General features: G+C 44.5%; 1 protein-coding gene across 1 annotated transcript in view; it reads right to left on the bottom strand.

Annotated features, from left to right (window-relative positions):
* Positions 1-27,287, bottom strand: part of AK9 (adenylate kinase 9) — a 1,007,389-nt gene that overhangs the window by 3,443 nt on the left and 976,659 nt on the right. The window contains exons 40-41 of the mRNA XM_033936269.1: positions 17,399-17,501; positions 5,800-5,914 (exon numbers count right to left, since the gene is read on the bottom strand). Of these exons, the coding sequence (XP_033792160.1) occupies positions 5,800-5,914; positions 17,399-17,501 (218 nt within the window). The remainder of the gene's footprint in view (positions 1-5,799; positions 5,915-17,398; positions 17,502-27,287) is intronic.

Here is a 27,287-nt window from a genome sequence, read left to right as displayed (position 1 = left end):
CAATAGTCTAAGGATGGAGGGTCAAAATAATTTTTGATGGTTTTTAGTTTCTATAGGGCAAAAAGCATTTTTTACCACTAAATTTGTGTTAGGTGGGAGTCTAAAGTGACTCCTAAAATTTTGATCGTTTTTGAAATTGGGTAATCATGATCATTTAAATGAAGCGATTGTGCAGTTATTTTATCGTTTGGACTTGCTAGAAAGATTTTTGTCTTTTCTGTATTTAATTTCAGTCTGAAATTGGTTGTTCATTGTTCTATTTCGGTCATAATTTGAGAGATTTGTTCTAAAATTTCATTAGTTATGTTGTTTAGAGGAAGTGAAATGGAGATACCATCTGCATATATATAAAAGTGTAAGTTCAACTTCTGTAGTAGATGTCAAACAATGTGGGAGATAACGGGGATTACTCCATGTATGAGAGTATTTTCCTTCGCTAATCACTCGATAGGTTCTTTTCGTCAGGAAACCCTAAAACCAATTCCAGACTCTTCCCGAGAGTCCCATTGCATCCAGGCAATGAAGTATTGTTTTGTGGTCAACTAATTCGAAAGCAGCTGTAAGATTAAGTCGTTAGTGCCTGTGCTAAAAAGATCATACAAGTGGTTTAAAATTGAAGCTAAAACTGTCTCTGTGCTAAAACCTTTCCTAAGTCCTGATTGGTGTTCATTGAGGATATTAAATTTGTCTAAGTAGTTTGCTAATTCTAAGTTGACCAGTCCCTCCTGGTAAACAGTGGGATGCTCCCTATGGGCCTATAGTTGGATCTCTGAGCAGTTGATGCTTTTATCCTGGAATCTTTACAGATTCTCTTTTGCAAGGGGCAGCCAACAATATAAATTATCTCTCCCTTCCAGAAAAGGGATTAGAGGAGTTAAGATTTTTGGCCAGTCTTTGATTTTTAAGTTTTCTCAACTTTGGAACGATCTTCCACTCCTTATAAGAAGCTCTGGTTTGCTTCTATTTTTTCGTAAGCTTTTGATAACTACTTTATTCACTAAACATTTTGGAAATTAATTCTTTTCAAAATTTTTCTTTTATGGTTTATATTTTTTAAGTTAACTATTGTAAACCGGGTCGAGCTTTCTTAGAATGAAGACTTGGTATATAAAGCCAAGGATTAGATTAGATAAAGGCCCAGTTTCACTAAAGATAGCGATTCATTCGCTGTTGGCTGATTCCTGGTCGATTTTAAAACAGCGATTGACTCACTATCTTTTTTGCATGCAAACTCCCGACTCAATCAATGAGCGATTGAGTCGGGGCAGAGCTCTGACAGTAGCGACAGAAGCAGCCTTCTAGCACTGCTGTCAGGGCTTCTGCCGGGGTATTTTTGTTTTTTATTTTAAATTGGGCAGATATTTTGCTTGTATTATTTGTGAACCGAGTTGAGCTCTATCATGAAATGACCCGGTATATAAACCGAAGATTAGACTAGACTTATCTTTCTTCTTCAAATCCGTGGCCTGGAACGCATGAAGCCACACTTCCTGATTAACATGGAAAGCTGACATCACCTTCATCAAAAATGAAGGAACTATACGGTGCGTGACTCCAGCCTCTGTTAACTTGAGGAACACCTCCCTGCATGAGAGCACCTGCAATTCTGAGATTCACTGTACCAAGGTGATAGCCACTAGGAAAACAATTTTTACAGTTAAATCCATCAGAAAGCCTCCTGTAAAGGCTCTTACAGGGCCTTTGTGAGACTATGCAAAACCATATTAAAGTTCCATGCTGCAAAAGGTTGCCGCATAAGGGCAAATAGTAGCTACAGCGCCCCCTTCAAGAATGTGGCTACATCTGGATGAGACGTTAAAGAAACTCCACTCGATCCCTAAAACAGGATAACCCTGCTACCTGCACTGTGAGGGAACCAACTTCACTTTCAGGGAACCGACTGCCAGATCCTTCTTGAGACCAGCTTGTAGGAATTCTAGGATTGCAGAAATTGGAGCCCTCAAGGGTTCCACCTGCTTCTGCGCACACCAGCACTGGAACATTTTCCAGGTCTTGACATAGTCCGCCACCATTGCTGGATTCTTAGAATATAGGAGAGTTACTATGACCACCTCTGAGTAGCCCTTTTTCTTCAAGGCCTCATGCTCCAGAGCCATGCCATAAGCCCAAAGCGTTCCAGGTCCTCTAAGGCAATCTGTATCTTGTGATAGAAGATACAGATAAAGCGGAAGTCTAAGACTGTCTCTTTGGAAAAGAATTAGATCTGTGTACCATGGCCAATGTGTCCAATTTGGGGCGACCAAGATTACTAATCCTGTGTGGCTCACAATTCTGCAAATGACCCAGCCTATCATGGGCCATGGATGAACTAGAGTGTCCATTCCAGTGTTTCCAGGCTCACATCTTGAGCTGAAGAAATGCAAGACTTTTTTGTTTCTGGCCAACGCTATCAGATTGAATGTCGGGCACCCTTATCGATGCACAATGCTGTTGAAGGCCTTCTGGGACCGTGTCCACTCCCTTGGATCCAGGGCCCTGTTGGCTGAGATAATCTCCCAGCACATTGTCCACTCCCACTACATGTGCTGCTGACAGTGCCTGCAGGTGGACCTCCACCCAATGAAACAGCAATTGGGCCTCTAGTCTCAATGGAGCACTCTTGGTGCTTTCCTGTTTCTTGACATATGCCACCACTGTGGCATTGTCTTAGAAGACACTGACCGTTTTGCCTTACAGGGTGCTCTGCAACATCCACAGTGTCAAATGGATGGAGCGCCAGTATGTTTATATACCATTTCCTCTGAGAGGGTGACCAATGTCCCTGGACTAGGCAACTTTTGCAATGGTCTCCATAGCTGTACAGGCTGGCATCTGTTGTCAGAATCACCCAGGAAGATATGTGGAGAGGTAGGCCTTTGACCTTTAACTCTGGCTGTAGCCACCAATGCAAACTGCGCTGTGTTTCCTTCATCCAGGTCAACAGCATTTGGAGAAAATCCTTCTGCAGAAACCAGCAGGACATGTCCTGGAACGGGTGTAGACAATCTCTATGACTGCTACCATTGAACCCAGTACCTGCAGATAGTAACATGCTGTAGGCACCTGCATTGCCATAATGTCCAAAATCTGGTGGGTTTAGCTTCAGTTTGTGTGGCTCTGGTAGAAACATATGACCCACTGCCGTGTCAAACCTAGCTCAAAAGTACTCCAGGGAATGAGTCGGTTCCAGGTGACTTTGCTAGAAATTGATGATCCAGCCTAGATCTGGACAACTTGCGCCACTGCTCTCTCGCCCTAAGTCTTGGACAGCTCTGTGATTTGCCAACTGTCCAAGTATGGATGCACCTGAATTCCTGCTTTGTGTAGGTGTGCTGCTACTATGACCATGACCTTGGTGAAAGTGCAAGGTGTTGTCACTAGACTCAAGGGCAGTGCTGCAAACTGGAAATGTTTTCCTAACACAAGAAATTTCAGAAATTTTCTGTGGTCTAGAAAGACAGGAATATGCAAGTAGGCCTCTGTCAAATCCAGGAAGCTACTATAGAAGTTCCCCTGGGGTCAACAGCTGCAATCATATACCGAACAGTCTTCATGTGGAATTGGAGCACTTTTAGATCCAGATCCAGATTTCAAATCCAGGATTGGTCTCCAATCATCTCTCTTTTGGGCACAACAAAGTATATAGAGTATCTGCCCAAGCCTGATCCTTCTGTTGGTATGGGCTCTACAGCTCAGATATCTATTAGCCTTCTCACTGTTGCTCTCATATTGACAGCTTTCTCCAGCTGACTGACCGGGGAGTCCACAAATAAGTCCCTCAAGGGACGAAAGTATTCAAGTTTGTATCCTTCTCGAATGATGTCTAATACCCAGCGGTCTGAGCATATCTGCTCCCAAGCCTCCCAGTAAGCTGCTAACCTTCCACCTATCTGCAGAGGTGTGGCTACAGACCTGGCACCATTGGACCTTTTTGCAGGCTGCTCCTGCTGTGCGGGAACTGGCAGCCTGAGCCTGCCTGAACTGCCATATCTCTGCCATAGGCTGTAATACAATTTCTGAGCAGAGGAACTCATAAAGGGCTGATGAAATCTTCAAGAGCCTTGAAAATTACCACAACCTGACCCTCTTGAGGTCAGAGGTCTACTGTTTGGCAAAAACTTAGCAAAATCCAAAGGAAAAGAGCAGGGCATGCCTGGTCTTCAAAACCCTCTTTATTAGCAACAAATAATAAAATCCACGTGCAAAGCAGTCTTTGTCAATCATAAAAGCAGTTTGGGGGAGGGTCCTGGTGGGGGGTGTTAGTTCAGTAGAGGGAGAAAGTGGGCTTCCCTCCTGCCGAATTTAGTTGGTGGGGGGGGCTCGCTAAGGCAGGAGGGTATGGGCATCCCCCCTGCCAATTTTTATTGACATAAGGGTGGGGGAGGCATCCTTCCCGCACCAGCCGAACCACCTCCCCCACCCACATGTCAATAAAAAGGGGGGGCAGCATGGCATGGCATGGAATTTTTTTTATGGGCCAGATATTGTGTGTGTGTTATACACACACACCCTCCATCTGTGCCCATTGAAAAAAATGAAAAACTAGACAAACCTGTCATTTTTATCAGATCGGTAGTACTGATCCAATTCTGGCATGCAATGTTAGGCCATTAATTGGATGGCTGTTTTTAATATTAATGACTTCATTTGCATGCCAGAATTGAAGAATATATGACTGCACTGAAAACTATGTGGTGAGTCATTTTGTGCACCAGGTCGGCAAATTCACTCAGTCATTAAACCAGTTAAATCGATTTAGCAACAATCGTTAGATAATCGAAGACTTTAGTGCACCTAGCCCTGAGACCTGAAACTCCCTCAAACCCAGCCAGCACCCAGTAAAGCCCTCAGGATTGGCACGGGGCCACACAGCCTGCACTCACGCTTTGGATAACCAAGAGTAAGCTCTGCTATAAAGGGAATGGTCCCCGAGCCTCCATACTTAGTGCAGATTGGCTAGGCAGGTTCTCCTAAGGGTTGCCCTGCTAGCTACAGACTCAATCCAGAGACTCACAGTCAGAGTTATCCCAGGACCACAGGGAACCTCTGCAACACCAAAAGCCTCACAATCCAGATAAAATACTCGAAAATAATAAAAATTATCTCAAAGCAGATCAGAAAGCTATCTTCCAACTCACATGTAGAAGGAAGAACTGAGGAGGAGCTGTAGTGCAGCCCAGAGAAGGAAGTAGAGCTGAAGAAAATTTCACTCCTTCTTCACAAACTCGCAACTAGAGGTGGATAACTCACTTATCAAGACTCCTATACCCTTTGCACCAGAAACATTTTTAGCCTCTAACAAACATTGCTTAATTTTCTATTTATTTTCTTAACATTTCAAAAAAGTTCACATATTTCAATCTTTAATGAATTAATTTATTTATTAAAGCAACCCCTGTCACCCCCTCATGAATAAAGCGCATAAGAGCCGTCACATTATACGCTCGGACGTCCAGAAGACCCAGACTCCCCCCTCTCGCTTAGAAAAGGATAACCTTGCATAAGCAATGCGTGCCGGCCAATGACGCCACAAAAAGGCAGAGAAAAGTGAACAAATTTTCTGAATGTCACGTTGAAGTACCCAAAAGGGAACCGTTTGTAAAGGATATAATAATTTAGGTAAAAAAATCATTTTAATCAGTGCAGCCCGTCCCAACAGGGACAAAGGGAGATCCCGCCAAGCAGAACAGAAGGCTTTTATTTTGTTTATAGCAGCCAAGACATTACACTTGTACATCACCCCCGGGTCCACATGCAAATAAATGCTAAGGTAGCGCACACGTGTGGTTTCATACATACCTTTCAGGTGATAGGCAAGGAAGAGCAGCGCAGATCTCTGTATACTCATGAAAGGAAACTTTGGCTTTACACAACCCACTTCATTCAGGGCTTTAATTAAAGCAACTGCCACACCCTAGAGAAAGAAACAAAACTGCGCTGTAGGAAATGAGTTTGGTTATAGATCTTTTTGTTTCATGTGCTAAGAATCAAATAAAGTATATTCACCTTAGATTTATACTTAATTGAATAGTAATTAGGTACTCTTATGGATTTTCCCTGGGGCAATGGAGGGTTAAATGGATTTTTCAGAGTCAAAGGAGAAGGCTTGGACTGAACTTTCAACCTCAGCTCTAGCCACTAGGTCACCTCCTCTACTATATAGAGCAGGGGTGCCCAATACGTCGATCGCGATCGACCAGTAGCTCAGGAAGGCAATGCGAGTCGATCACAGAGCCCATCCTGGGCTCCGTGATAGACTCGTGTTGCCGTCCTGATCTATGGGCCGATCAGCCTTCCTCTCCAGTGTTCTCCCTAGGGCCTTTTAGCTGGGCGGTTCGCCCAGCTGTCATCTGCCGCTGCTGAACATTAAAACCCCCCCCAAAAAACCGGCTTGGAGATTTCAGCCCGTAGCGAACTTATGCTCCGGGCTCTAACGTGTGCGTGCCGGCTTCTCTTCTCTTCCCTCTGAAACCGGAAGTTATGTCCGGGGGGGGGGGAGAAGGGAAGCCGGCACGCACATGTTGAGAGCCCTGAAGCAAGCGTTCGCTACGGGTAATGCGGGAGACAGGTTAGTGAAGCATTTGTTCTTCTTCCTGCCGGGTCCTGCCTACTTTCTGTTTCCGGGAAGGCAGGACCCGGCAGCATTTCCCCCAATAGGTTGATCACGATCTTGGGCTGATCAGCCTTCCTCTTCCCGACAGCAGAATTGACGTCGGGGAGAGGAATGCTGGTTGGCTGAAGCAGGGAGAGCTTGGGGCCTGTTATTGGTGGCGTTTGGGTCCTGGTTCCCGATGGCAATGGCAGTGGCTTGGGGGAGGGCAGGGAGAAAGAAAGAAAAAGGGCAGGCAGGGAGACAGAAGGAAAGAAGAGAAACACCAATTTTCAAAAAAGGATCGAGAGGGGAACCGGGCAACTATAGGCCTGTGAGTCTTACGTCTGTCCCCGGCAAGATGGTTGAAGCACTGATCAAGGATAGCATAGTCCGGCACTTGGACGCACACGACTTGATGAAACCCAGTCAACATGGATTCAGGAAAGGGAAATCATGTTTGACGAATTTACTCCAATTTTTTGAGACCGTGAACGAGCAAATTGATAGTGGGAAGCCGGTGGACATAATATACTTGGACTTCCAGAAAGCGTTCGACAAAGTTCCACACGAAAGACTTCTCAGGAAACTACAAAGCCATGGCATAGAGGGAGATATACAAAGATGGATAGGCAAATGGCTGGAAAACCGAAAGCAGAGAGTGGGCATAAATGGGAAGTTCTCCGACTGGGAGAAAGTGACTAGTGGTGTACCCCAGGGCTCGGTACTTGGGCCGATCCTTTTTAATATTTATATCAATGACCTGGAGGAAGGAACATCCAGTGAGATCATCAAGTTTGCAGACGATACAAAACTATGCCGGGCAATCAGAACGCAGGAGGATAGAGAGGAACTCCAGAGCGACTTGTGTAGGTTAGAAACATGGGCGGAGAAATGGCAGATGAAGTTCAATGTGGAGAAATGCAAGGTTATGCATTTAGGCAATAAGAATAAGGAATACGAGTACAGAATGTCAGGTGCAACTCTGGGGAAAAGTGAACAAGAAAGGGATCTGGGTGTACTGATAGATAGGACCCTGAAGCCGTCGGCACAATGTGCGGCAGCGGCAAAGAAGGCAAATAGAATGTTGGGCATGATAAAGAAAGGAATCTCGAGTAGATCGGAGAAAGTTATAATGCCGCTTTATAGGGCAATGGTCAGACCACACTTGGAATACTGCGTCCAACATTGGTCTCCCTACCTAAAGAAGGATATAAAACTGCTGGAGAGGGTGCAGAGACGAGCAACAAAACTGGTGAAGGGTATGGAGAAACTGGAATACGAGGATAGACTTATAACATTAGGATTGTTCTCCCTTGAGAAAAGGAGACTGCGTGGGGATATGATCGAGACCTTCAAAATACTGAAAGGAATCGACAAAATAGAGCAGAGAAGATTATTTACATTGTCCAATTTGACACGGACTAGAGGACATGTAATGAAGCTAAGGGGGGACAGGTTCAGGACTAATGTCAGGAAGTTCTGCTTCACTCAGAGAGTGGTTGACACCTGGAATGCCCTCCCAGGGGAGATTATTGCGGAATCTACCGTCCTAGGCTTCAAGAGCAAACTAGATGCATATCTCCTTAAGAGAGGCATATAAAGATATGGTGGACTATAAATTATGCCAGGTGTACACCTGGCAGGGCCTCCGCGTGTGCGGATCGCCGGACTTGATGGACCAAAGGTCTGATCCGGAGATGGCAGTTCTTATGTTCTTATGTAGAAAAAAAAGAAAGGGAGAAAGAAAGGGCAGGGAAGAAGAAGGAAAAGTTGGGGGAAGGAATGAGGTCTGGAGGAGAGGAAGCATACAGGCTAAAAGAAGGGAAGAAAGATTGTATGCACAGTCAGAAGAAGAAAGTGCAACCAGAGACTCATGAAATCACTAGACAAGGTAGGAAAAATGATTTTATTTTACATTTAGTGATCAAAATGTGTCTGAATTTATATCTGCTGTCTATATTTTACACTAAGGTCCCCTTTTACTAAACCGCAATAGAGGTTTTTAGTGCAGGGAGCCTATGAGTGTCGAGAGCAGCGCTGGGCATTCAGCGCAGCTCCCTGCGCTAAAAACTGCTATCGTGGTTTAGTAAAAAGGGAGGGGGTATATTTGTCTATTTTTGTATGGTTGTTACTGAGGTGATAGTGCATAGAGTCATCTGCTTTGACCTCTTTGAAAAACCCTGGAATAGGAATGATAATTAACATTTTCTATGCGTACAGTGTGCTTTGTGGTTTTTTTTAAATTTTATTGTTGGTAGATCATTTTGACTTGGTCATTTAAAAAGTAGCTCGCAAGCCCAAAAAGTGTGGGCACCCCTGATATAGAGCTATCTTTGCATAAATATTGGCAAAAAAACCACAAGCTAGCCTTAAAACCTTTCTTTTTAAAGATGCCTTTGGGGTATACAGTAGACCTGGATCCTGTTTTCAGTTTAATCAGTTTTTTTTCATTTTTTCTGCTGTTTTTCTTTTGTTTCCTATGTGATCTCCCTCATTATCTTAATTGTCTATGTTAGCCTCCCTGTTTTAAATAATTTTTAATAACGCTTTATGTAAACCGCTTAGGATATATTTTAAGCAGTATATCAACCCGAAATAAACTTGAAAGTGGCCTAGTGGTTTGTGTAGCTGCCTCAGCACCCTGAGGTTGTAAGTTTGATTCCCATTGCAGTTCCTTGTGACTCTGGGCAAGTCTCTTAACACGTCATTGCCCCTGTCTAAAATATGTAAACCGCTTTAACCACACAGAAAAAGCAGTATGTCAAGTCCCATCCCCTTTATATGGCTTTATAAAATATTAGCATATTTTGAAGAAATTGTACTTTAATTGCAGGTGCAAATGTTTGTGTGATAATTTTGCAAATGCATGCATTAATTAAAGTATATTTTAATCAACGCATGTCCCCACTTACTCCTAGTGACAAAGTACATACTTCCTGAGAAGGCCCAGTTGGCCTTTTATATGCTTTGCAGTTCTGTATGCCGCAGGGTGAGGTAGGTGTTATGTATATGACTGTGCTTGGGAGTGGGATGTATGTGGTCTGCTTGTAGGGTGTGTAGCTGTGAGAATATATTAGGGTACCATGGCCTAGATTCACTAAACTCACTGATCCGATCCATGGGCGATCCATGGCTGAGTCTTCTCAGGTGACCGATTCACTACGAGTCCTCATGCAAATTAATGCAATTGGAGGCACGCCCCAGAGCGACCCCCATGGATCGCTGCAGAGCAATCCAGACGCATGCGCAGACTGCACAAGCGAGGTCAAAACAAAGGGGGGGGGGGTGGCTGCAGTTTTCAGTGGACATTAAGGGAACAGATTATAGAACATGCAATAGCCAGATATACAGAACACACTTTTAACCCACGAGTTAAAACCACAGGCTCGCAATGAAGGGACAGGGCGGCAGACAGCAGGACAGTCGGCAAGGATGTGAGCGACTGGTACTCAGCAGTCTCTTCTTTTTGCATCGGCCAGTCCAATCAGTGTTCCTTCTTCTGTTTAGTGAATTGCTGCCTTCCTACTTTGCATGCCTTTTCCCCTCATTTATATGGGCAGATTGGATTGGGTGGGAGGTTGATTGGCCAGGTGGTTAGTGAATCGGGTTGGGGTCGGAGAAGGCTCGCAAAGCTTAGTGAATCTAGCCCCATGTTTTTCCACCTCCCCTCCCTTTCTTGCCAGCACCTTTTCTGTTTTCAGCCCTGAGGAGCAAGTGATCCTCGGCTGTCCTGCAGGCCCACCTTTTGGACTGGTGGCAGTTCCTTTTCTTCAGTAGGATTTGGCTCTGACTTTTGAGCTGCTAGCAAGCTCCAGTGTTTACAGCTAATGTAACATCAATTTTTAGAAAGAGAACTTAGAAATTTCAAGCTGGTAAAACTGACATCAATGCCAGGAAAAATGTTAGAAACTATTCTCATTAACAAAATTACTGAACACAGTGTCATCGCTTCATGGGATGGAGTTGCTTGGATTTAACCATACCGATCTGCAAAATTTTTTGAAAATTTGAATAAACCTGTGAATAAAGTTGAGGCAGTTGATATTGGGTATCAGCATTTTCAGAAAACTTTTGCCATGTCTTAAATGAGAAACTCCTGAGAAAATGTACAAATCCATAGAATAGAAAACAGGTTATGTTATGGATTGGTTAAAAGAGAAAACAGTTAATTATCCAGTGGTGAAAGGTTGCGGAGAAAATAAAGACAAAAGAGCTGGCGTTCGTGAAATATAAAAATACCCAAGAAGAGGAGTATAGAAAGGACTGCCAGGTAAAACTGAAAGAAGCCAACAGAGAGAGAGACACGCCTGGTGACAGCACAAGCGGAACAGCATTTTTTCAGATATATTAGTGAAAGGAAGAAGAAAAATTTAATTGCGAGACTAAAAGATGATATGTATTGATATGTGGAGAGTGATGAGGAAAAAGCAAATATGTTAAACAAATACTTCTGTGTTCATGAAGAAGATCCTGGAGAAGGACCGAAACTCTCTGCCAGTTACACACGAGAATGGAGTAGATACCATGCCATTCACAGAAGAAAGTGTTTATGAAAAACTTGAAGATAGACAAAGCGATGGGACTGGACAGGATCCATCCCAGGATATTAAATGAGCTCAGAGAGGTTCTGGCGGGTCCTATTAAAGATTTGTTCAACAAATCTTTGGAGATGGGAGTGGTTCCTGGGGACTGGAGAAGAGCGGATGTGGTCTCTATTCACAAAAGTGGTCGCAGAGATGAAGCGGAAAACTACAGTAAGCCTAACTTCAGTTATTGGAAAAATAATGGAAGCGTTGCTGAAAGAAAGGATAGTGAAATTCCTAGAATCAAATGGGTTACAGAATCCAAGGCAACATGGTTTTACTAAAGGTAAATCGTGCCAGACAAATCTGATTGAATTTTTTGATTTGGTGACTGGAGAATTGGATCAAGGGCATATGCTAGGTGTAATTTACTTAGATTTCAGCAAAGCCTTTGACACGGTTCTTCATAGGAGGCTCTTGAACAAACTTGATGGGCTGAAGTTAGGACCCAAAGTGGTGAACTGAATTAGAAACTGGTTGACGGAGAGACGCCAGAGGGTGGTGGTTAATGGAATTCGCTCGGAGAGAAAGATGAGTAGTGGAGTCCATGTCTCTGCGATAACAACAATATCCAAGTCTGCCTCTAACATCAGGGCTTGCAGATCCTGATTTTTGTTGTTTAGACTGCGGGCATTTGTGGTCATTGCTTTTCAGCTACTATTCCTCAACAATCTCATTTTTTGTATAGATTTTAATTTCAGCTTATTTCCTGTTGCATCGCTAGAAAGTGAATTGCTAATACTGTTGCTTTCATTGGTATCTTTATTATCATCAAATCTTGTTGTTTGCTGGGGGTGGTTACCGGAAGTAACCTCCATACATGCACCACCCCTACCTTCTATTCTTTGCTTCTTCCCTAATTACAGTCAGTATTTTTCTGGCATTCCTGGTAGCTGAGGATCCCAGAAGGCATTTCACTATTTTGAGTTCCTGATGATGGAATCTCTAACAGCAATACTTTTCTGGTTTGAGCTTTTTTTTATGTGTGCTTTAGGGGTACTTTACTTCACAAGTTATCTTCATTGGTTCTAGTTCCTCCTTAGTTCTTTTATCTTGAGCATCACAATGCTCTAATGGAGCAAAGGGATTCTTTAGGGGCAACAACTGTGAAGGTGGATATTTCTGTGTCATATGCTGTAGTCTACCTGAGCCTACTGTGATCCATTTATGCCTCGGTTGTTTTATTCTTTGGGGGAGTGGTGGTAAATTGTAGCTGCTTTAATTGCCTCCAATTGCTGCTTAAGTTTATAGAGCTCCTCTTTGATACTAGCAAGTTGAAGACAGATGGGGCAAGCCTTGAGCCTCCAGATGGTATGCCTGGGAACTAAAGCACCACAATGACTGCATGAATGAAATTCATCTTGGTTGGTTAGAATTGGGATTGACTAAGACTTGATTATTTATTGGGCTGTATATATGAGTTGCAGACCCTGGGATGGGTGGGATGTGGGAGGGTGGAAGGGACTATAGTCCCAGGAGTTACCAAGATTCCTATCAGCAGTTCTATAGGAGGGCCTAGCAACTGAGACACTGATAGAAATTCTGCTGGAATCTACCTTTTTCCCCTTTTTAAAATTCTAAATATTCCCAATATATCGAGCTAACAGCAGAACATAAGAACATAAGAAGTTGCCTCCACTGGGTCAGACCAGAGGTCCATCACGCCCAGCGGTCCGCTCCCGCGGCAGCCCATCAGGTTTATGACCTGTGAAGTGGTTCCTGACCATTTCTATAACCTACCTCTGCTTCTATCTGTATCCCTCAATCCCCTTATCCTTTAGGAACCTATCTAAACCTTCCTTGAACCCCTGTACTGTGCTCTGGCCTATCACAACCTCTGGAAGTGTGTTCCATTTGTCCACCACCCTCTGGATAAAAAAGAACTTCCTAGGGTTTGTTCTAAACCTGTCCCCTTTCAATTTCTCCGAGTGACCCCTAGTACTTGTGGTTCCCCACAGTCTGAAGACTGTGCTATATAATCTCCAACTATAGATTAAACCATAAAGCTGCTTTCTGATCTGACTGAATATGTAAAATAAAATAAAATAAAATAAAACCTTGCCTGCAGTGTGAAAAACAAGAGTTAGTCAGAAGAGTTTATCCCCTCTAATGACAGAGCTAAGCCGAAAAAGAAAAGGAGTGAAGGCTTGTTTTTTTTTGTGTGTTTTTTTTCAGGGGGGGGGCTAGGTTAGAAGACAGAAAAATTATTTCCCAATAATTAAATAAATAATAACAAACTCTGGTTTTGTTGAACATCACTGGTTTCAGCTGCAAGCACACATTGATTTTTAAAAAGCTTGTTTTATTTTCAAAATGCCAAATGATATGGCTCCCGTATAATTTCTTTCTATAGTAAATTTCTCAAAAAGCATCAAAAAAGTTGGACTGAAGCAAAATTATGACTTGGTTTTTCCATCTTTCAAAACTCCACTTTAAGAGATTTGCAGAACAACAGTTTTCTTAACTTAACTACTCCATCTCCAACCTGTTGACGGCAACGGGCGACTTCAAAACTTATCGAAAAGAAACCAAAACTCTACTTTTTAAAAAATTTATCCAGATATCTTAACCCAACCCTTCTCCCTCCTCCTAGATAAATTCTCCCCCAAAAGCTCCACTTAAATAATTTCTTCCTCCCCAAAACACCAACCAACTATTCAGATCCCTGAAATGTAAACATAGAAACATAGAAATAGACGGCAGATAAGGGCCACGGCCCATCTAGTCTGCCCACCCTAATGTCCCTCCTCTATCTTTGCCCTGTGAATAGATCCCATGTGCCGATCCCATTTGGCCTTAAAATCAGGCACGCTGCTGGCCTCAATCACCTGTAGTGGAAGACTATTCCAGCGATCAACCACTCTTTCAGTGAAAAAGAATTTCCTGGTGTCACCTCGTAGTTTACCGCCCCTGATTTTCCACGGATGCCCTCTTGTTGTCGTGGGACCCTTGAAAAAGAAGATATCTTCCTCCGCCTCGATGCGGCCCGTAAGATACTTGAACGTCTCGATCATGTCTCCCCTCTCTCTGCGCTCCTCGAGCGAGTATAGCTGTAATTTGTCAAGCCGTTCTTCGTATGGAAGATCCTTGAGTCCCGAGACCATCCGGGTGGCCATTCTCTGCACCGACTCCAGTCTCAGCACATCCTTGCGATAATGCGGCCTCCAGAATTGCACACAGTATTCCAGGTAGGGCCTCACCATGGATCTATATAATGGCATAATGACTTCCGCCTTACGACTGACGAAACCCCTTCGTATGCAGCCCATGATTTGTCTTGCCTTGGACGAAGCCTGTTCCACTTGATTGGCAGACTTCATGTCCTCACTGACGATTACCCCCAAGTCTCGTTCTGCTACCGTTTTTGCTAGGATCTCGCCATTAAGGGTATAAGACTGGTATGGATTCTGGTTGCCCAGGTGCATAACTTTGCATTTTTTGGCATTGAAGTTGAGTTGCCATGTCCTAGACCATCGCTCCAGTAGGAGTAGGTCGTGCATCATGTTGTCGGGCATTGAATCTTCGTCTGTTGTGCATTTGCCCACTACATTACTTAGTTTGGCGTTGTAACGTAATCTTATTTGTACTCTAACTGTAATCTATTTGTTATATCACACAGTAACGTACAGTCAATTTAATATCCAATTTGCAAGTTCTTCCGGAATTAATCCAGCTACCTCTCCTCCCTTGTAACCAGAAAAAAACCAAAACCCCCAAATCTGTTGTAACTTCACTGGAAATGTCCAGTTAGCTCTTTTTGTAATCCGCCTTGAACTGCAAGGTATAGGCGGAATAGAAGTCCCTAATGTAATGTAATGTAATGTAATGTAATGGTTCAGGTCCCTCTGGTTCTTCTGGGTAGTCTGGTCACTTCTAATCTGTTGGACGGATGGCTCGGGTCCCTCTGGTCCTTTCAGGTAGTCCAGTCACTTCCGTTCCTACTGTCAGCTTAGGGCTCTAGTCACTCTAATTACCACCAGTCAATCTGGCTCTTGGCCACATCAGGATACTTTGGCTTACCAAGGGCTAGGCAAAGGGTCACTTGAGAGCTCCAACTTCCAAGGCTTTTCAGGTCTGGAGTCATAGTATTGGTCCCTCAAAACAGTCAGGATGAGAGCATCATTTCCAGGACAAAGGACCTTTAAAAATTCCTTCTAGGGGACTCCCAAACCTCCTGAGGTCTTTCTTATTCATTTCTTGGATGTCCTTCATTCCACCTGGGTTTTGTTTATCTGGAAACAATCCTTCTCTCTTGTATGCAAATTAAGATGCAAATTCTGTTCTTTAGAATTATGATCCCTATTTCTAGAACCAGAAAGTCTTGCAATACTGGTTTCTCGCAGAGGATATCTGCTTCTCTTCCTGGATTATTGGTGCAAGTATGGAGAACTCTCCTATTTCATTAACGAAAAATGGCTCATTACTTCTTTCATAAACATCTGAAAACTGTATTATTTCAAAAGTAATTAATGCCTAATTTTTTGTGTGATCTTTTTAAAACTTATTGTAAACCACTTTGGGTCTAACTTGCAGGGAAAAGGTAGTACAGAAATGCCAACATTAAGATTCGGGGGGGGGGGGGGGGCGTGGGCCAAGATGGCGGTGATGTGAGGGGCTGCGAGAGACGCTTTGAAATCCTCTCCGAGTCTGTTTTTCCTATTAAAAAATAATACCTTTTTCTTCAATGCCTCATACGAAGAGGAAAGGGGTGGTCAGGGTTACTTCCTCGCCGGCCCTGGTGTCATCCACCCCAGTGCAAAAGGCCATGGAACGCTTCTTTTCGGCCATTACGGAGTGGAGAGCCTGGTACTGGGCGGCGATTTGAGGGAGTCGCTTGCCCTTTTGGGCACTGAAATTTCTCTGTCTCCTCCAGGTTCCTTCATGCCTCCGTGTCCGGCGACCGCTGAGACGCTGAGGCGAGAGACACGTGATCCTGGAAGTGGAGGCGCGGGGTCTCCCGGCGAGGGCACAATGTCTACGGCTGGACAGCTGATGGAAGCAAGCAAGAGAGGGGAGTCTCTATCCTCTCCGACGGAGGTTTCCATGAATAGCATCTGGCATTTGCTTCAGCGGATGGAGGGGAAAATGGAAAAATCAACTGAAGAGGTAACTAAAATAACTGAGAAACTGAATTTATTAACTGGAACAGTTGAAGCAATGAGATTAAACTTTACAGTCCAAGCTTAGCAGATGCAGGAGGAAATACAACATTTACAACTGTTTAAGGTGGCTTCAATCAAAGATAGTTCTTCTATTCATAAGAAATTAGAGCAATTTGAAAATTTTAATAGACGTTTGAACCTCCGTATCTTAAATTTTCCACAAATTTTGGGTGTCTTGCCTCTTGACTTATTGAAAAGATATTTGTGTGAAAATTTAGAAGTGTCTTCAAATTGTATTCCTCCAATTAATAAAATTTATTATTTACTTAATAAGGAGATGCCTGGAAGAGAAGAAGGTGAAAATGAGATTGAAAGAGAGAAAAGAGGGAAGAAAAATGCAATAGATTTTGCAAATGTGACTGCTCTTCTTGAACAAACAATAACAGCTGTTACTGATAGAGCAACGCTCTTAGTATCATTTGTTTTTGAGCAAGATGTGAATATGATTATGAAAATGTTCTTTAAAAACTCTTAAAAACTATTTGGGGAGCAGAAAATATGGATTTATCCTGATGTCGCTAAGATTACTCAAGAGCGGAGGAAAGAATTTCTCTCTTTGCGTCAAGAGACTATTAATTTGGGACCAACGTTTCTTTTAGCGTACCCCTGCAAATGCTTGGTTAGGTATTTAGGAGTTAAATATACATTTTTCTCTCCAAATCATCTGAAGGAATTCTTAGATGTTAAGAAGGTCATCAAGGACTGAAGGATAATGGAAGTAGCGGGCGCTTTGATACATTAAGCCTATTTGTATAATTAAATGCCTCTTTAATTTTCTCTCACTATTTTTTACTGCTTGATCACCCCCCATTATGGTGGTCTAAGAAGGGGATAAAGTGTATGATTGTAAAAATGAAGTTATATAATTCTTGGTTTGTTTTTCCTCCCTGTGTTTATTGGAACAAGATATATTCTTGTAAATTTTGATGTATAATTAGAAATAAATAATAATAATCAAAAAGAAATGCCAGCATTAGATACTTGATCAGTATGAGTGCTGAATTTGGGGTTTATAAGCTTGTATAAATAAAAGTAAATGTAACATACTTATCAGAACTCACCTGCTCCAGATAACCAGATAAGGGGAGATAAGTCAGCAGCAGTGGCTCCTTCTTAGGAGGGAGTTTGTTTGGAAGTGTCTGTTTCCAGTATTTTTCTGGTAACCTAAGCAAATGACATTCTTGAGTATAAGAAAGCATCTTTTGGGGGGACAGAAGCTACAGTGTGAAGGAAGATAATGGGGTTTGAGGTCAGCATGATAGTTATTGCAGAGCAGGGGAATAGCCAGACACCAAATTATGGATGGGCTTGAGCCCAAAGTAGGTGGATACAAGATCCCTGCCCCCTACCCAGAATCTGTCCCTCATTACCCCTCCCCCCAGGCAATCAGAAGTCTTTCAACGTCAATCCCTCAACCTCCTGGTACCTTTTAAATCCTTTAGTTCTTTGCTGGTAGCAACTCATATGTGCTGCTTCTGCTGGCCTTGAGCCTTCCTGCTGATGCAACTTCCTGGTCCCACGAACATAATGTTGCATCAAAGGGGAGGCTTAGAGCCAGTGCAAGCAGCAGGTATGAGTAAGGTGACCATATGTCCTGTTTTGAACGGGACAGTCCCTTTTTGAGATCCCCTGTCCCGTTGTCCCCACTCACAGCTTCGGGACGCCGAAATGTCCTGTTTTCAGAGAGGGCATCCCGAAGCTGTGAGTGAGGACAAAGGGACAGGGGATCGCAGCCTGGATTCAGCAGCAGCAGCATCATCACTCGGGCCCTGCTGACCCTCCTATCTCTCCCTCCTGATCCTCCCAGCGAGATGACCGAGCAGCAAACCTCCCTCCAGTAGCATCGGCAGCTGCAGCATGCTAAACAGGCTGCTTCGCAGCTTTCTCCTGCCGATGAGTCCCTCTGCCGCGTCACTGATGATGTCATCAGTGACGCTTCACTGGCAGGAGAAAGCCGTGAAGCAGCCTGTTTAGTGTGCTGCGGCTGCCGACGCTACTGGAGGGAGGTTTGCTGCTCAGTCATCTTGCTGGGAGGGTCGGAAGGGTTCGCTTGAGGGGGAGAGATAGGAGGGTCAGCAGGGGTTCGGCTAGGAGGGGGGAGAAGCGGTCTGCCTATGTGCTCCAAGGTCTGGTGCCATTACTTTCTTCGGGCAGCAGCAGCATTTACAATTTGCTGCTGTTGCCGGCTTCAGGCCTTCCTCTCTGCTAGGTCCTGCCTACTTCCTGTTTTCATGAAGACAGGACCCGACAGAGAGGAAGGCCTGAAGCTGGCAACAGCAGTGAATTGTGAATGCTGTTGCTGCCCAATGAAGTTCAGGACACCAGGCCTTGGGTAACAGAAGGAGGAAAGGGAACAGAGGGGGAAAGAATTGGGGAAAGAATTGTACCCAAATGGAGGGAGAAGGAAGATGAGGGAGGGAATGAAAAGAGATGCCAGGGCTTGGAGGAAAGAAGAGATGGAGGGAAGGAGGAAGGTATGCCAGACCAAAGGAAAAGGAAGGGGGAAATGAAGGAGGAAATGTCAGAGCATGGAGGGGGAGGGAAAGATGGAAGAAAGGGAAAGGAGAGAGATGCCAGGGAATCAGGGACGGGATGATGCCAGACTGTGGGGTGGGAAGGAAAGAAAGGAGAAGAGACAGATGTCAGAGCAAAGGGGACGGGGTGGTGACAGAGAGAAAAATGGAGAGGTAGCAGAGCTGAAATCAATCATGTACAAAGGAGAGAACGGGCACAGGATAGATAGCTTATGGAAGGAGAATAGAAAGAGGGAAGATGCCATATGGAAGAGAGAGAGGGTGGACACTGGATGGAAAGGGCAGAGAGGACAGTGAATGGAAGGGGCGAGACAGAGGGTGAACAGTAGATGGAAGGAGAAGAGAGAGGGAAACAGGGAAGTGTGGGGGAGATGAGGGACAGCCGCTGAATGGAAGTGTGAGGGACAGGGGGAGGAGACGCTGGAAGGAAGTGGGGAAGAGAAAGAAAAAAGGGTACATGCAGGATTGAGGTAAGAGGATAGAGTTAGTTACAGGAAGGGGTGAGGGAAAGAGGTGGCAAGCTATAGGTAGACACAGTGAAAGAGGGAAATTGAGGACTGAATAGTAAAAAAGAATTTAGACAGAGGCAGAAAATAAATTGGGAAGGAAGAACAGGAGGAAGGGAGCAGAGAGAGAGATGCCAGAGCAGGGGGCAAGGAGAGAAGACAGATACCAGACCTGGGAGGAGGAAAAAAGGAAGGAGACAGATACTAGATCTGAGGGGAAAAAAGAAGGAGAGAGATATGCTAAAATCTGCTGGGAGGGAAGGAGGGAGGAAGGAAAGAAGGAGAGAAAGAGGCAGAGAAATGGGGGGGGGGGTTGTAAGCACATTAGAAAGACTACAGAGAAAAAGGCTTGGACGAAAGGGGAAAGACAGGAGGCAGATTGCAGGACTGTGGGAGGTACAGACAGAGGGGGAGAGAGAGGGAGACCTGGAACAAAGGTAGAAATGAGAATTGACACTGGATCTGGGGAGGGTAACAGAGGGAAAAGAGAGAGAGACCTGGATCCAAAGGGGATGGGGCTGGATTGTGAAAGAAATGTTGGATGCAAAAGAAAAAAAGAAAGAAAGATTGGATGCACAGTCAGAAGGAAGTGCAACCAGAGACTCATGAAATCACCAGACAACAAAGGTAGGAAAAATGATTTTATTATCAAGTTAGTGATCAAAATGTGTCTGTTTTGAGAATTTATATCTGCTATTTATATTTGTCTATTTTTCTATAGTTACTGAGGTGATATTGCATATTTTAAAGTAATCTGCCTTGACATCTTTGAAAAAACCCTGAAACTCGTAAATGATAATTAACATTTTCTCTGCATACAGTGTGCTTTTTTTATTATTTTATGTTTACCATTATGAATTAATAAGATATTGTGTGTACATGAAAATGGAAGAAATTGGGGGCGGGACTGGGGGTGGGGCTAGGGCAGGATTGAATATTAATAGATGTCCCATTTTGATGAAAAAAATAAATGGTCACATTAGGTATGAGTTACTGCTGACTGCCAGCGAAGAACTGAAAAGATACTAGGTTGGGGGAATGGAGTTAAGAGACCTCTGATCACCTGGAGAAGAGGGGAGGGATAGTTGTTGGGAGTTTTCAACTAGTGGGGCTTGGGGATCCCCATGAGCCAGATCACATCTATGCTGCTGGGTAGGCCTAAAATGAGTGAGACTATGCCTACTGTGGCTATACCACTGTTGCACAGGGAATATAGAAGAGGACATTCAGTAAGTTCTTTCTCTGAACTTGCTGCTACACAACAGGGTGTGGAGCTAATTTGGGCTGCCAGATTTCCTCTTTAAAAAAAGAGGACATTTGGCCCCGCCCAATTCCAAATCTAGCTCTGTCCCATTTCATCCCAGCCATGCCCCTAAACGAACTTAATTCCAGGACCTTAAGAACATGAAGAAGGAAAGAAGGCTGATTTTAGGGCCTATAAGCTGGAGAAAAGAATGGGGGCAGGAATCGTGCCTGGGAGCATGGACAGTTGTCTGTTGGTGCTGCACCAGAGTGCCATGTTTAGTCCCCCCTTGAAGTGGGAAAAGGCTCCTTTTTGGCCTGGATATTTGGTCCCAGGCAAACACTTAAGCTTAAATAAAGGCATGAAAAGAAAGTTAACCAGTAAACCAGTTCCACTTAAACAGGAAGTGACAAATCCACTACACAAACAATCTAAAGCAGTGGTCTCAAACTCAAACCCTTTCCAGGGCCATATTTTGAATTTGTAAGTACTTGGAGGGCCTCAGAAAAAAAGGGCTGGAATCCAGTCAGGTTTTCAGGATTTCCCCAATGAATTTGCATGAGATCTATCTGCATGCACTGCTTTCAATGCATATTCATTGGGGAAATCCTGAAGACCTGACTGGATACCAGCCCTCGAGGACCGGAGTTGCCCACCCCTGCCCTAGACCAACAACTGACACTCAAAGCCCATACCATCCTAATCAAAAAATGCTTCCACTTACTGTGGAAACTTTGCACGCTAAACTCATTCTTCAATTTCACTTTATTCAGACTGTTGGTCCAGTCTCTGGTCCTAAGCACACTGGACTATTGCAACATAATCTACCTAGGATCTCACAATAAAACCATCAAGAAATTGAGACTTATCCATAACACAGCCATCTGACTTATCTTTGGCTTGAAAAAATCTAACCACATCACCCATACTACAAGAAACTTCACTGGTTACCTATAGAGGCAAGAATAATTTTCTAATTTGGCTGCCTCTGCTTCAAGACTCTTTTCGGCACTGCACCCACCTACCTCCTGAATCACCTCACCCTGCAGGACAAACTCCACTTCTCACGCAGAACACTGCTGTTCTCATTCCCTTCTCCCAAAGGATGCAAATTCAAAAGTTTCCTCAACAGAACACTTTCCTTCCAAGCATGGATCTGGAACATCACCTTAAGTGACCCAATCCTGAACTCTCTAACATACCACTCTTTCAGAATATCACTAAAAACCCACCTATTCAACAAATTTACCTGATCCTCCAAATCTGTACAACACCTTCCTCACCTTACACATCTCTTCCACCTTCCCTATGCCACCTCATCATATAACTGTCTTTATCCCAGGTCAAGCAGGCAGCATATTCTCATGAATGGGTGACATCACCGACAGAGCCCCGGTACGGACCACTTTAAAAGTGCATCGCCACTTTAAAAGTTTAGAAAGTTCACGATAGCCCAAACGGTGCATGCATGAGAGCCTTTTCGCCCAATGCAGGGCATGTGGTCCCTCAGTTTCTTAGTTTCCGTGGAGCTAAGAAGTCGCGTTTTCAACAGCTATTGAAAATTTTTTCGCTGCCTTCCCGCTCTTGCAGTTTCTGACTTTTCAGTCAGTTTTTTCTTTTATTTCAGTTTTAGTAAAAATTAAAACAAAAAAACAATATATATTTTTTTCTTATGCCGTTGTAGGTTTAACCTCGGTGGGGCCTTATGGGCCGCCATACTGTTATTTCTCCACCTTACGGTTGTTTTACTATTCAGGACACTCCTGATAATTTTCAATCCGGGCGGTTGCTTTGCTGGGGTAGTCTTCACCAACATCCTCCAACGGTTCTCGCAGTGTCAGGATCTTGGCCTTGCCACTTTCTACTTCCCCTGCTCTTCTCCTCGTCAGTGCATTCTCATGCGGGTTCTTCAGAAGCAGTTTCCCTTCGGCGCTATCAGGAATCCAGCATCCGATGACGTCAGGAATCCGATGCCCAGCGCAGTTCCGGCACTACTAATCCAGCCCGCACCGATATTGGCATTGCTGCCTCGGGCCCGCTCCTACCTAAGTACGTTGGTTCACAAGTTTCTCCTTTGGGCTTCAGGTCTTTGTAGCAGTGAGTCCAATCATGCCAACCTCAGTCATTGTAGCAGTCCAAGTACTGCCGACCTAGATCAGCCCCATCTCTGGCTCCGCTTCGATATCGATGAGTGCATCGATACCGGCATACTCATCTTCAGAGTGTGGAGCGGCACCGATGGTACCGGTTAACAGGACAATGGTACCGGTGTTTTTTCTTTCCTGCAGTAATTTTCCACTCCGCTCCTGATGTGTGCCTTGATATCAACATTTTCATCTCTGGAGCGTAGACCTGCACCGATGGTACTGGCGACGCAGCCAGCGGTACCGGGGTTTTCCTCTTATGCAGCAGATTTCATTCAGTACTTTGAGTATATGTCCAACTGTATTTTCAGTTGTTCGTGCCGACGTCTTTGTTGACCACGACTCCTCCGGTGCCAGTCAGGTTTGGGACCTCGACACCGGTAGCACTAGCACAGGAGTCTCCAATGGTTCAGACAACTCATATGAAGCGATGCCAGTCCTCTTTAACATTGCCGGCATCGGTGTCGGTCCGGTCTAGGAAGGCCCTGTAGAAATTAAACTGTCTCCAGCCTTCGACACCGAATCCCTGACAACAATTCTGTATAGTTTGGGATTTGAATCTTGGGGTAGGGGGGGGGGTTGAGCAAGCCCCCAATCTCTCTGTAGTGGTGGGTTTTTCAACACATGCTTCTCTTTTCCACATCAGTAGTGTCTGAGGAATTATTTTTTTCAAGATTCCTTAGAGGACTGTTTGCACCTTGTGCCATTCCCTTGGAAGTTGACTTTGGAAAGTCATTCCCTTGTCAGTTGACTCTGCAAAGTCTAAAGAATTTTAGATACCTTGACCTATAGTCAACTACCCAAGGCTCTTTGGATTCCTTTCCATGATATCTTACGGGAGACCTTTTTATATGCCTTTAGAAACACTGAGGATGTTTCAATGAATCCCTACTGGTGGAGTCAACTCCACAGGCTAGTGTGTAGGCCTCTGTATTTCTGGACAGAGTGTGCAATTTACTTGGCAAAAACTAGTTGCCACGTTCCAATTCTCTCTGCTTGCACATATGGTGCCTGTTTTTTTTGTTTGTTTGTTTTTTCAGCACCTCTTTTCTGTTCCAACCAGACCTGGTCTGACTTCGAGTGTCTGACCTCATCATCACCCACCAGGACAGGCCGAGGTCATAATGCCTTTGTACAGATCCATGGTGAGACCCCATCTGGAATACTGTGTACAATTCTGGAGGCCGCATTATCAAAAAGATGTGCGGAGAGTTGAGTAGATTCAGCGAATGGCCACCAGGATGATCTCAGGTCTCAAGGATCTCTCGTATGAGGAACGACTGGGTAAGTTACAGCTATACTCACTCAAGGAACGCAGAGAGAGGGGAGACATGATCGAGACGTTCAAATATGTCACAGGCCGTATCGAGGTGGAAGAGGATCTCTTTTTCCTTAAAGGACCCACGGCAACAAGAGGGCATCCGTTGAAAATCAGGGGTGGGAAATTTTATGGCGACACCAGAAAATATTTCTTCACCGAAAGGGTGGTTGATCGCTGAAATAATCTTCCACAACATTTCTTTCATACAAACGCACCGGGGAGAAAGAAGCTAACATTGAATACAAGACAAGGTCTGCAGCGGTCAAAACAGCAGTCAGGGAGGCCAAACTTCGAGTGGAAGAAACTCTAGCAAAGAACATTAAGAAATGGGACAAATCCTTCTTCAGGTATATTAGTGACAGGCAGAAGAACACAAACGGGATAGTACGCCTTAGAACAGCAGACGGGATTTATGTGGAAACAGATTCCGAAAAAGCCAAACTACTGAACGATTACTTCTGTTCAGTCTTTACCTGCGAGGCACCTGGACACGGGCCACAGCTGGAAGCAAAGCCAAGCAAGGAAGACCCATTTCAGAATTTTGGGTTCTCACCAGCTGATGTTTACAGCGAACTGTCAAGACTCAAGGTGAGCAAAGCCATGGGACCAGACAAATTGCACCCACGAGTGCTCAGGGAGCTGTGCGATGTCCTGGCGGAACCGTTAACCATGCTCTTCAATCTCTCCCTAAGTACGGGGAGAGTCCCCCTGGACTGGAAAACAGCTAACGTCGTTCCTCTGCACAAAAAGGGTTGCAGAGCGGAGGCTGCGAATTACAGACCAGTGAGTCTCACATCAATAGTGTGTAAACTCATGGAAACATTACTTAAATGTAAATTAGATACGATTTTGGATGAGGGGAATCTAAGGGATCCTAGTCAACATGGATTCACTAGGGGTAGGTCATGCCAATCCAATCTTATCAGCTTCTTTGATTGGGTAACAGGAAAGCTAGACTCGGGAGAGTCTCTGGACATAGTGTACTTGGATTTCAGTAAGGCTTTCTACAGCGTCCCACACCGTAGACTATTAAACAAGATGAAATCGATGGGGTTAGGTGAGACACTAATTGCATGGGTCAATGATTGGCTGAGTGGAAGACGTCAGAGGGTGGTGGTCAACGGCACCCTCTCTGAGACATCGGAGGTGACCAGCGGAGTGCCACAGGGCTCGGTCCTGGGTCCACTCCTTTTTAACATATTCATAAGGGACTTGACCCAAGGGCTTCAGGGTAAAGTAACTCTATTCGCTGATGACGCCAAACTATGTAATATAGTAAGTGAAAGCAATCTGCAGGATAGTATGACGCAGGATCTGCTTAAGTTGGAAAACTGGTCCTCGACATGGCAGCTGGGCTTCAATGCTAAGAAATGTAAGGTTATGCATCTCGGTAGCAGAAATCCTTGCAAACCTTACACCTTAAATGGAGAAACACTAGCTAGGACTTCAGAAGAAAGAGATTTGGGAGTAATCATCAGTGCAGACATGAAGGCCGCCAAACAAGTAGAGAAGGCCTCATCCAAAGCAAGGCAACTTATGGGATGTATCAACAGAAGCTTCGTTAGCCGCAAATATGAAGTCATAATGCCACTGTACAGAACCATGGTGAGACCTCATCTGGAGTACTGTGTGCAATTCTGGAGGCCACATTACCGTAAAGACGTGCTTAGAGTTGAGTCGGTTCAGCGGATGGCCACTAGGATGATCTCGGGGCTCAAGGGTCTCTCGTACGAAGAAAGACTAAACAAATTGCAGCTCTACACTCTAGAGGAGCGCAGGGAGAGGGGGGACATGATTGAGACATTTAAATACATCATGGGACGTGTCGAGGTGGAAGAAGACATCTTCTTTCTCAAGGGACCCTCGGTCACAAGGGGGCATCCGTTCAAACTCAGAGGAGGGAAATTCGATAGTGACATAAGGAAGTATTTCTTCACAGAAAGGGTTGTAGATCACTGGAACAAGCTTCCAGAGCAGGTGATCAAGGCCACCAGCGTTATTGACTTTAAGAATAAATGGGATGCCCTAGTAGGATCCTTACGAGGGTCGAGTTAAGGAACTAGGTCATTAGTACTCAGACTTAATGGGGTGGGTCAGTAGAGTGGGCAGACTTGATGGGCTATAGCCCTTTTCTGCCATCATGTTTCTATGTTTCTAACAGGTAATTGAGGCCAGCAGCGTGCCAGTTTTTAAGAAAAGATGGGATTGGCATGTGGGATCTCTTCATGGAGGTAGTTAGGGGGTGGGCCATTAGTGTGGGTAGACTAGATGGGCTGTGGCCCTTTTCAGCCGTCATGTTCTATGTTTCTATGTAGGCTAACAATTACGCCTTGTTTGGGGGACAACCTCTTTAGAAACATAGAAACAGAAATATATGGCAGATAAGGGCCATGGCCCATCAAGTCTGCCCACCCCAATAACCCTCCCCTACCTTTCTCTGTGACAAGATCCCACGTGACGATCTCATTTTGTCTTAAAATCAGGCACGCTGCTGGCCTCGACCACCTGCAGTGGAAGATTATTCCAGTGATCAACCACCCTTTCGGTTAAGAAGTATTTCCTGGTGTCACCGTGTAGTTTTCCGCCCCTGATTTTCCACAGATGCCCTCTTGTTACCGTGGGGCCTTTGAAGAAGATGATATCCTCTTCCACCTTGATACGGCCCATGAGATACTTGAACGTCTCGATCATGTCTCCCCTCTCTCTGCGTTCCTCGAGTAAGTATAGCTTCCATGGATATGCCTACTCAGTAGTTGTCTGTCCACGAAACCAGGTGGGACACTCTGGTCAAGCCCAAACAGCTGCCTTCACCGCACTCTTCTTACCGAAGATTTGCTCCTCAACCTTTTCCTCCATTCAGGGCATAGTCAACGTCAATCTTCTACAGTTTAGACCTCGTCCCTTCGGAGGCTGTCTTCAGTTCCTCATACATCGCTGAGAGCTCATCACCTCAGTTTTCTGGTTTCTCATCTTCATAGGGCAGGGTTCTACACTCAATGTTTTCACCCTGCTCTCAGACCTTTTTTCCAACAAAGTCTGTTTTAGACCTGTACAGTCCTCCCTTCTTCTCCTGCTGATTGCCATCGAAGAGTTCTCCTCGATTAGCGGAGTCAGGGATTCTAATCCCGTTTCTACTTGATTCCCAAGCACACCAGAGGACTGAGATTTTTCCTGGATCTCAGAGCTCTCATCATTTTTCTAG

This window comes from Geotrypetes seraphini, chromosome 3, assembly GCF_902459505.1.
Source record: "Geotrypetes seraphini chromosome 3, aGeoSer1.1, whole genome shotgun sequence".
Lineage (NCBI taxonomy): Eukaryota > Metazoa > Chordata > Amphibia > Gymnophiona > Dermophiidae > Geotrypetes > Geotrypetes seraphini.
This window is presented reverse-complemented; position numbering and strand designations above follow the sequence as displayed.